This window comes from Aulonocara sp. 'chitande type north' Nkhata Bay, linkage group LG3 (assembly GCF_057382095.1).
Source record: "Aulonocara sp. 'chitande type north' Nkhata Bay isolate Kocher_YH1m ecotype deep benthic linkage group LG3, A_spYH_male_GT1.1, whole genome shotgun sequence".
NCBI lineage: Eukaryota > Metazoa > Chordata > Actinopteri > Cichliformes > Cichlidae > Aulonocara > Aulonocara sp. 'chitande type north' Nkhata Bay.
The window spans coordinates 22,790,797-22,802,086 of NC_141346.1; the positions used below are offsets into that span (position 1 = coordinate 22,790,797).

General features: G+C 36.7%; 1 protein-coding gene across 2 annotated transcripts; it reads left to right on the forward strand.

Annotated features, from left to right (window-relative positions):
- The first annotated feature begins 1,554 nt into the window (after positions 1–1,554).
- On the forward strand, positions 1,555–10,903 carry LOC147334607 (butyrophilin subfamily 3 member A2-like). Of its 2 annotated transcripts, none has more exons than XM_086273377.1 (7): positions 1,555–1,655; positions 5,198–5,288; positions 5,485–5,826; positions 6,669–6,947; positions 7,031–7,150; positions 8,271–8,803; positions 8,916–10,903. In XM_086273377.1, the coding sequence occupies exons 2-7, from the start codon at positions 5,207–5,209 to the stop codon at positions 8,928–8,930; spliced, it is 1,371 nt and encodes a 456-aa protein (XP_086129503.1). In that variant the 5' UTR covers positions 1,555–1,655; positions 5,198–5,206; the 3' UTR covers positions 8,931–10,903. The 2 variants fall into 2 exon arrangements, with proteins under 2 accessions (XP_086129503.1, XP_086129513.1); XM_086273387.1 differs by lacking the exon at positions 1,555–1,655 and adding an exon at positions 3,958–3,998.
- Positions 10,904–11,290: the final 387 nt, after the last annotated feature.

The window sequence follows — 11,290 nt, forward strand, 5'->3', positions numbered from 1 at the left end:
AGCAGTGTGTACAGGTAAGACCATTTAAACGGACAGCATTTATAGAATGACTATTAAAAGTCAGCGAGTGTCAATAATGTTAATGTGGTTATCTTAGTAATACACCGAGTGCTAATATAACAGCTTTAAGATGCATTTGTAGATATTATTACGTGTTTTACCGTCTTTATGGTGCTAGCTTAAAGTTACGGTGTAAATGTTAGCTTATATTGGAGGAAAGCTGTTACTGGTTAAACGATGTTAGGACAGAAATATTAGCTTCTGTCATGACTGATGAAGTTACTAGTTAATAAAGTTTCCAGTAAAGTGTTTAATCGCAGCCAGATCACAGAATCAGGATTGAGTCAGGCTGCATCAGCTGAATCTGTTATTTGTAAATATCAGTATGTTTTATTCAGGTGTGGGGAAAATACATAGGAGTGCAGCGAAGCGAGATACCAGATTAATCCCTGTCCAAAAGTATCATACTTAAATCGGACTACTGAACCTGCCACATCAGCCTTTTGTGAGGTCTGTTTAAAGTAGATTAAAAATGAACTGCAGGTTCCTGAGAGGTGGACTGTGAGCACAGAGACACATATTCATACATACAGCTGTAGCATATGGAACGCCAGGACTGACAGTGATGAATGAATTAATTAATTAAATACACCATTAAATAATTAATTAAATATGTTAATTAAATTAATATTTTTGACACATTTAATTAATTATTGGAACATTTACATAATTAATTAATGTGTATTTAATTAATTGATTTTGGCACACTTGACTCTTTCAGGTCTCACCATGAAATAATTTTATCTGTCAACCTCACCAGTCAAACTCAGGGGGCGGGGTTAACACTGATCGAGTCAAAACCATTGCTTTGGCCTGGTGGCCATCATTTTTAGAAGGCATTTCTGCACACAAACAACCAGCATGTGGAAACTAACTGAACTGTACTTTGAAAAACCCTGTTTGTGTGTCACCAAATATAGTTTTAATATTTTTTAGCCGAGAATGTAGTGGTTTAATCTTCAGATATCTGGTCGGTTTGTCAAGATAGAGCCTCTTTACAAAAGTGCGTCGATGATTTCCGAGATGTCTGCCCAGCTCAGTGTCACAGCAAAGCATGGGATAGACCCGCTCGCAGACACAGACCTTCAAAGTAAAACAGGAAATTCACAAACACAAACTCAGGGAGACAAACAAAGCACCAGGGTAAGGACACAGGAAATAAACCTAGAACTGGAAACCCTGACAATGAAACCTACATACTTATAAAGATAACCATGAAGAAATTAAACATCAGATCAGCTAATAATAATAAACACAATGCCAAACACAAAACACTGGGTCAATGACCCAGCACCATGACAAAACCATTTTGAGCTCCTCTTTGGTTTACACATGATCTGAACTGATCTGCCGTATGCAGTCAAGGTAAGCCATCCCTGTGTTAGTAATGCCCAGTGTTTATCTTATAAACATAAAGGAATGTGCAGCAATGAACGTTAGAAACTGGTCCAACCGGAGTGTCTATTGTGCAGTAACTGGTTGATACTTGTCTCAGTTTTTGTTTCCTGCTCGGCTCCAGTGACTCATTTCACTTTAACAGCGACACTTTGGATTAGTTTGGATCACTGTGTCTGAGTCTAGGGTCTTTATCTGTGGTAAGTCTTTATGTTTATTTGTTTGTTTGGTTTCTTTTTTGTTTGTTTTGGTTTTCTTTTGATTTTGAGTCAGAGAACAAGTAGGAATCTGGTCTGCCACCTCTGGCAAGCACATTGTGTGGGCCAGATCTGTGCCATATCAATTTTGCTACAGTGGGGCAAAAAAGTATTTAGTCAGCCACCGATTGTGCAAGTTCCCCCACTTAAAATGATGACAGAGGTCAGTAATTTGCACCAGAGGTACACTTCAACTGTGAGAGACAGAATGTGAAAAAGAAATCCATGAATTCACATGGTAGGATTTGTAAAGAATTTATTCGTAAATTAGGGTGGAAAATAAGTATTTGTCTCCCACTGTATGTGGGAGACTGCTGCTGATTCGTGCAACATAAAAACAACAAATTAGTTGAAAAAGTTTTTATATGAAAATGTCTTCAGCTGCTTTTTAAAAGAATAAATGGAGTCTGTACAGCAGACATTGGGGGTGATTAGAGTCTTGGACATGTCAAAGAACAGAAACAAAATTGATTTGATTGGATTATTATTTTTTTGTATGGTTTCTCTCAACACAAAAATGCCCCGTTCATTTCATGTCAGCATTTTTTAAAGAAAAGTAGTGATATTTTACATTTTTACTGTTTTCCATTGTAGGCTAATGCATGAAATTCTTGCCTTTTTGCCACTTGTATTCTGGAGCCGTGTGATCACCAGGTCGTCCCAAGACTGATTTATATGGATGTGTGTGTGAAACTATTTTTAGATCAACATCTGATTCATCAATGAGCACATTTATTATGCAAACTGCACCAACACGGAAAACATCACCAAAAAAAAATAAACACAACAGAACACATGAAATATGTATACATTTGAATCTGAAACATCCAGGCTTTGAATATGTGATGTATGTCCGTGTTTGGGAGAAAGAGATAAATGGATCTCTTTGTGTGTGTGTGTGTGTGTGTGTGTGTGTGTGTGTGTGTGTGTGTGTGTGTGTGTGTTTTCTCGATTCTTTGTTGATGTGCTGAGAACAAACAACCAATACTCAGAACAGGTCCAGTTAACAACAATAATTTATTTTAGTACATATATGTGGGACATCCACATGACACCGCCCAAAGCGTGGTCCGGTGGATCTCAAAGAGGAAGCACTTTGATACACAGTTGTATATGTCAGGGTTCAGGCCTCTTCATGCGTAAGCAGAGTATATTTATCATCCATCAGTTACAGTTAGAGACAGCTAGATATGATTCCTTTTTTGTTGATCTTCTACAATTACTTAAAAATCTATCTTAACTGCCTCTCTCCTTGCTGTTTCCTGTTCTTAATATGAGGCCTATAATAGTCTATGACACATCCTGAGTACATCCTGTTCTGCACAATTTTCAGTCTTGCTAAACAATCTAATGACCTATGACACAGTTTATAACTCAAAGACGGCCTTTAATATACTGACCTGTTATTAAATGCATAAAACAAAATACACGGCAAATAAGCGCTAGAAAATATATTTTCCCAATAGTGTGTGTGTGTGTTGGTGGGGGTTGGGAGTGTGTGAGAGAGCATGTATGTAAATCTGTAAATATGCACTGATCATTTAATGGGGTGAAAAAGATCATCTTAGCGGATATGTTTGATGTATGTTTGAAGAGGTGCTTAAGCCAAAACATGGCCTCTTATTCAAAAAGAAAAACTGTTGTTAGTGTGTATATGTACCTGGCTTGTCCTCTAAATGAAGCAAATTCAAGCACATTAAAAGGTAACCAGACAGCACGTGTGGAAAGCGATATTCCAGTGTTTCTCTTTAAAAACCACACACCAATATTTAAAATGGCCAGTTATGCCGTGAGAGAGCTGAAGCTCTTTCACTCAGAAGAGAGAAACATTTTAAAGACCCAATGCAAATATACCATGTAATAATTTTTTACACCCTTATCATTTCATTTGATGAAATAGGTCATCCAATTACTGAAGCGCTGCTCTTAAATACACACACCAAGAAAGCTGTATGCACTATACACAGTGAGTTATATTTGACACCTTTCACGGACATAATGTCCTTGTTCACAACTCCTAAACAAGGAATTCACAGCATGTAGGATGTTGAAGCACATTCATCATGTTAAAACACAGCTTTGACTTAAATGAACAAATGAATCAAATTGAAAGTTTAACAAAATTCCAACCCGTCCTCACTTTATGAAAAGAACTGACCTTTGATATCAGTAACTATAAAGTAAACACGCGTTATTGTTTAACAGAGGGTTGGGTTGAGAGTGCACATAGTTTTATTACAACTTACTTTCTTTGAGCTTTGGTGACTGTTTTGAGCAGTTCGACAGGTATGTAGACTTTTACCATAGAAAGCTAAACTGTAATCTTTTCCTTCTGTATTTATTTAGATTACTTAGCCTCAGTTTTCTAGTAGGTGCTTATAATACATAAAATCACATTGATCCCATTAGCATTAACAGTTAACAGAGGCACAAAGAGTGCTGTAAGGAGCGAAAGTAACATAATTATTATTTCTGGATACTTGTACATTCATAAATATTTAAAATGTGTACTTTTAATTACATGCTGTTATTAGTTGCTACTTCAAGAGTTTACAATTTGAAACAAAATCCCTATCTTCTATCAGCATTTTATAGACCGTAAGTCTATTAATTGCAAACAGGACAAAAGAAACCATGACCTATGCACAGACACAGCTTATTGGTTGAGGAGGACCTCATGGATATACTGAACTCAATGTTACTTGTGTCTCTTGTCTCTCAACTTTCATCCCTCTATTATTTTGATCTCTTTATAAGCAGTTACTGGTAATAGTAGATGTTGGAATCAGACAATGAAAATGGGACAGAAAAAAAAATCACCAATGTTTTATCACTGTTTATCAATAAAAACTTACTTTTGTGCTAAATTTCACAGACTTAGATGTAGAACTTGTATTGTCATTGTATAGTTACTTGCACCATTAAATTATGTAACAAGACCACAGGGTTTGAAAATAAAAGACAAAAGAAGAAGAAAGAAATACATAAACACTATGTACACTCAAATATAATAAATAATAAATAAATAAGGGTGGAAGGGCTATGAAAATTGCACATCTGCTAAAATATTGCACAAAGGAGAAAAAAAAGGGAGACCTTTGATTTAGTAAAAAGTGCTTTTGTTATTTTGCTTGTAGTATAATGACTTCGTAAAGATGAGTAACTGGGCTTTGTCCAGATGACATGGTAGTTCTCATCAAGAGATAAGAAAAAAAAGTCAACAATTCCCAGCTTGTCTTTCAATTGAATGTCCAGATTTCCTGCAATGGTCTTGATCTCTCTTGTTACTGTTACTCCTGGAAAGGAGCGCATTTCGAAATGATTAAAAATAAATTCAACATAATTAAATAATTTTTTCAAATGTGATATTACCGTGACAGTCTACAAATCAGTCTTTCACTGTTTCATTTTTTCTATCAGAGAATGGCTTAATATAAAAAGGTGTGTGTTGCTATGCCCCCCCCCCCCTTTTTTTTTTGTTGCAGACATCTAGAATGAGTCCTATGAAGAATAAACATCTCTTGGTTTTGCATCATGTTGTTGCCGTCCTCCTTTTTCTAACACAAACTTGTGGTGGTAAGTTGCACACAAACATTTATAAAATACACAATTTAAAGTTCTTACCTGTAGTCTTTCACAGATGATGGAAACACACACTGTAACAGCACCAGTTTATGTTGATGTAGTTAAATAAATCAATTACATATCTTGCTCAGACTGATCTTCACAATTACTAAACTGCAGAATTTGTTTGTGTCCCTAAATTTGTTAGGTCAGCATCAAATGATTGGTCCAACTCAGCCAGTAGTGGCCATGATTGGTGATGACATCATTTTGCCATGCCATCTGGAACCTGCTGTGGATGCTGTTGACCTGACTGTGGATTGGTCCAGAACTGACCTCAAACCTAGATCTGTCTATGTGAGGCGAGAGGGTGTGGAGCTTCTGACTGAGCAGAATCCTTTGTACACAGGAAGAACATCACTCTCTGTCAACAAATTGCAGTGTGGAGACGTTTCATTGAAACTCTCCACAGTGCAACTCTCTGATGCAGGAACATACAAATGCCTTGTACCTAAATTTAATGCAGAAACTGTGGTGACGCTTGCTGTAGGTAAGTTTCATTTAATTCAGATTAATTTCTTCACTTTGCAATTTAGATGTGAAGAAAGACTTTAAGCAACATAGATATTGAAGGTCAAAGGGCACTCAGAATGACAAGAGGGATAAAGGAACACTTGGGTCAGCTCCAGTAGAAAGTGGATCATTCACAGAGGCATATGAGTTGAGAATAGAAGTGCAATCATTCTGGGTAACCAAAATAGCTCTTACTTGGGCTAGAAAATACTTCCTGGACAGATATTTGGACTGAGCATATTGACATGAACATGACAGGGGAATGACTACAGAGTCATTGGCATTCTGGTTTTCTGGCCATTAGGGCACACAACCTGACCAGTGTAGCACATGGAGCAGCTGGGTTATTAAGCAGTACAACTGGACAAATAAGAGAGATACATAACAAAAAACAAAAGTACTTAGAATCACAGGGGATTTGTGCACCCACTAAATGGGCTTTTTGCCAACTGAGGGGTATCTGGCCCCATGAGAAAAACACTTCAGCCAAGGAGGCCCTTTTACCAAGATGAACCAGAGGAAAGCTGATTTGACAAAGAACTACTTGGATAGGTACAAGTTAATTTCAGCCTATATACAGGAACTTTGAAAAGAGAAAATGGAATAAATAAGTAAGATTATTAGAAATTTGACCAGTTAGATTGGCACAGTTGATGTCACATAGCATTGTGCCTCTCTATAAGTTTAAAAGGACAATTTGAGTTAAGGTCAAAAAGAGAGACATTTGGGCGAACTGTAACTATTTTAAGAATCTTTTTTTTAGATATATATTTTGGCAACTACATTTCAATATTTTGTCTTTCATTCTTTTCTTTGCAGGTTCAGTTTCCTCACCAGTCATAGAACTCACTAATGTCAAAAATAAAATGGTGTTAGAGTGTAAATCTAATGGCTGGTATCCAGAGCCTCAGATGTTGTGGGTGTACAGTGAGGGAAAACCCATTTCTGTTGAACCTACAAAGATTGTCAGAGGTTCTGATGGCCTCTATACTGTCAGCAGTAAAGTGACTGTGGAGAAAGGACAGAGCTACAGCTTCACCTGCAAAGTTCAACAGAAGAATATCAGTCAAATCAAAGAGACACAAATCCATGTTTCAGGTAGAAATGCTTTTTTATGACTCACATTAATTTTCAGTTACAGAAAGTAGAATCTAGAACATTTTGTCTCCTTGTATTTACAGGTGATCTCTTCATGGTCCAGTCTAATACTGCTGTTCACATTACCATCAACTTGGCTGTCTGTTTAATAAGCGTCGGGACAGCAGTAATCCTAATATGGAAATGTGGACAAAAGAAAACCAGTAAGTTCAAACTACATTGTACTTTTTACCCCAACCTTAAATTATCATCAGGCCTTTTTAATGTCTGGTTTTAGTGTAACTGCCTTTAAAATTAAGGGCTAAGAAGTACAAACGTGATTCAAATAAAAATGACACAAACACATAAACAGTTATGTTAAAGGCGCTCGAGGGAAAACAGTGGATGGAGACTGCAGAAATTACAGCGATTTACTAGCAAAATTGGAGGCTCTCAGCAACTTTACTTTTATAAAGGAATATAACCCTGTGTCCTGTGTTGTAAAGAGATGTGTTAAGACATGCAGAATTGTTCCCATCAGTGCAGACTGACTGAGATTGAATGCAATATCTTGACTCTCTGTCTGCATTTATAAACTAAGTGTTAATTATTGGCAAGTGGTTGCCCGTCTGTAACTGGACGGGTTGAGTAACTGGACTTACTTCAAGTCAGACTGTGATTATATCATATCATATATCATATCATTATAACATCCAGTTTGCATCCCATTAGCAACCTGTGCAATTGCCTTGTGATCAGAAGTGGAGTATAGAACACCATCAACCTCTAGAAGAACACCTGGTTGCCACAACCACCTGCTGAATGTGTAGAAATTCCACACGAGGAAGTTGCCTTCCTATTGTTTTCCTCTAGTATGACTGAGACATTTTGGGGGCAAAGGTAAAAATATTTGAGGAAATCACCCACTGTAAAATTATAGTTATAGCAACAATATAAATGAAAACTTTTTGTGCTTCATCCTTGTTGTAGGAATTGCGACCAAAATGTCATGTTCTCACTCGTTTACTCATATAAACAAAGCAGTGAAAGAAAATTAAACGTGAAAATTAGATATGCATGAATAGATGTGATTTTGAATAAAATTGGCCAAACCTCTCTGACTCACATGTAGCAGTTTCAGTACATCTAATGTTATTTTAAATATCCTTCATTAGTGATTTCTGAACATCTATTTTCACTGAATTTTGAAATACATCTGAAAGTCAGTCCATCTCAAAAGAAGACTTTGTTCTAGACTCTATAGTAATGCTTCAAATGTTTAATGTTTATTTCCATTTATATTTGATTACTGGTATAGTAAATTCCTGCAATTTTATCACACAGAAATCAGCAAACAAGATGAGGATGAAAATGAACCACATCAAACAGAGATGGAGGAAAAATTACAGAGAGAACGTGAGGAAAAGAAAAGACTTGAAGATGAGCTGCAGAACAAGGAGGAAGATTTAAAACATGTCAGACAAACCATTGAAAAACTGATGGAGCAGAAGACATCTCTGAAGAACCAGAGAACAAAACTCAACACACTGCTGCAGGAGGACAAGGCAGAGATGAAAGAGGTCAAGAAAAAGTTGGAGAAAGACAAAGCCCCAACTTTTGACAAAGAGAAAAAAATGAATAAGCGTGAAGATAAAAAAACTGACCTGGAAAAGAGAACAGAAGTACATGAAGAACTGTTAAAGATGACAGAAAAGCTAATGGAGGAAACCGAGAACATTATAATCCAAATGACAGAAAGAAAGGGAAAACTAGAAATAGACAAGGAACAAATTATTAAACACTTGAGAAAGAAACAGGAAGACATAGAAGAGATTAAGAAGAAACTGTCAGAGAAACAAGCGAGAAACAATGAACAGGTGTGTAAGTTTTTCTTGTATATATTTCTTGCTAAAATCACACGTACAAACTGTCGTGTTGTGTCTTCAGTTATAAACCTGACCCGTTTTTCTTTTTGCTTTTCTCCCTCAGCAAAGGACAGAGTAACACGACAAATTAAATATGGAGTTTGCTGTTTTTTTCTCTTGTTGTCATTTTGCAATGTGATGCCTAATGTTTCTTTATTTGTTTGCTTTAAATTTATACTATATACATTTAAACAAGAAATGCAGTTTTACTGTATTTTATCATAGGAGAGTTTGTTATGATAAAATGTATCAACATTTTTGTGATCCTTTAAATCTTTTGTCTGTGTGTAAGTAAGAATTACACTGTGAGAGGAAGAAGAAAATATGTCTGTATTGTCGTGAGACCTGGGGTAGAATGAGATTGAAGTCCCCCCCTGGCCGCCTCATCATCACAGCTAAGAGATATTGAAGGTCTTAATAGTCAGACTTATGTGAGTAAAAGTGATCAAAGTTCTAAAACAGAGCTTTCATGCATTTCATAATAATTAAGCATTTTACAGGGAGTGCAGAATTATTAGGCAAATGAGTATTTTGTCCACATCATCCTCTTCATGCATGTTGTCTTACTCCAAGCTGTATAGGCTCGAAAGCCTACTACCAATAAAGCATATTAGGTGATGTGCATCTCTGTAATGAGAAGGGGTGTGGTCTAATGACATCAACACCCTATATCAGGTGTGCATAATTATTAGGCAACGTCCTTTCCTTTGGCAAAATGGGTCAAAAGAAGGACTTGACAGGCTCAGAAAAGTCAAAAATAGTGAGATATCTTGCAGAGGGATGCAGCAGTCTCAAAATTGCAAAGCTTCTGAAGCGTGATCATCGAACAATCAAGCATTTCATTCAAAATAGTCAACAGGGTCGCAAGAAGCGTGTGGAAAAACCAAGGCGCAAAATAACTGCCCATGAACTGAGAAAAGTCAAGCGTGCAGCTGCCAAGATGCCACTTGCCACCAGTTTGGCCATATTTCAGAGCTGCAACATCACTGGAGTGCCCAAAAGCACAAGGTGTGCAATACTCAGAGACATGGCCAAGGTAAGAAAGGCTGAAAGACGACCACCACTGAACAAGACACACAAGCTGAAACGTCAAGACTGGGCCAAGAAATATCTCAAGACTGGTTTTTCTAAGGTTTTATGGACTGATGAAATGAGAGTGAGTCTTGATGGGCCAGATGGATGGGCCCGTGGCTGGATTGGTAAAGGGCAGAGAGCTCCAGTCAGGCTCAGACGCCAGCAAGGTGGAGGTGGAGTACTGGTTTGGGCTGGTATCATCAAAGATGAGCTTGTGGGGCCTTTTCGGGTTGAGGATGGAGTCAAGCTCAACTCCCAGTCCTACTGCCAGTTTCTGGAAGACACCTTCTTCAAGCAGTGGTACAGGAAGAAGTCTGCATCCTTCAAGAAAAACATGATTTTCATGCAGGACAATGCTCCATCACACGCGTCCAAGTACTCCACAGCGTGGCTGGCAAGAAAGGGTATAAAAGAAGAAAAACTAATGACATGGCCTCCTTGTTCACCTGATCTGATTTCTTTTGTTTTTGAATGTCAGAAATGTATATTTGTGAATTTGGAGATGTTATATTGGTTTCACTGGTAAAAATCAATAATTGAAATGGGTATATATTTGTTTTTTGTTAAGTTGCCTAATAATTATGCACAGTAATAGTCACCTGCACACACAGATATCCCCTTAAAATAGCTAAAACTAAAAACAAACTAAAAACTACTTCCAAAAACATTCAGCTTTGATATTAATGAGTTTTCTGGGTTCATTGAGAACATGGTTGTTGTTCAATAATAAAATTATTCCTCAAAAATACAACTTGCCTAATAATTCTGCACTCCCTGTATTCTTAATCAAGATAAATAAAATACAAATGTAATCAATATATTAATGACAAACATAGTTTGAGTAATAGAAATAACTGTTTTAATGTCTGAGTTCTGTGGTGAAATGTGTGAGTGCTCATGAGCAGCTTCAACCGTGGCAGTTTTGTGTTTCTAATAACAGGCTTCACCAAGAATCTGACCTTGGTGTGTGTGTGTGTGTGTGTGGTGCAGGATGGGGGTGAAAGTGACAGCCTGGGGCCAATTATATTAGAAAATGTCTGACTACAAAATGTATGATTCAGTAAAATAAGTTATTAAAATAAATAAATAAATAAATAAAAATTAAAAAAGGTTAATTAACAGATTTTAAAAAGGTTAAAGAAAATATCCCTTTGTATTTAAAACAAAGAGGGATTATGCTGCAACAAATGTTCAAGTTAAAATGTTCCTCAAATTCTTCATGTTAAGAATAACAAAGAAAATGCAATGAGTTGATTTCAAAGGTTTAAAAAGTACAAACTTTGTGTTAAATCATGTAAGTCAGACAGACAGAGAGTGACAGATGTGTGGTGGACAGCGGATCATAAAATGTCAACAACTTGATTG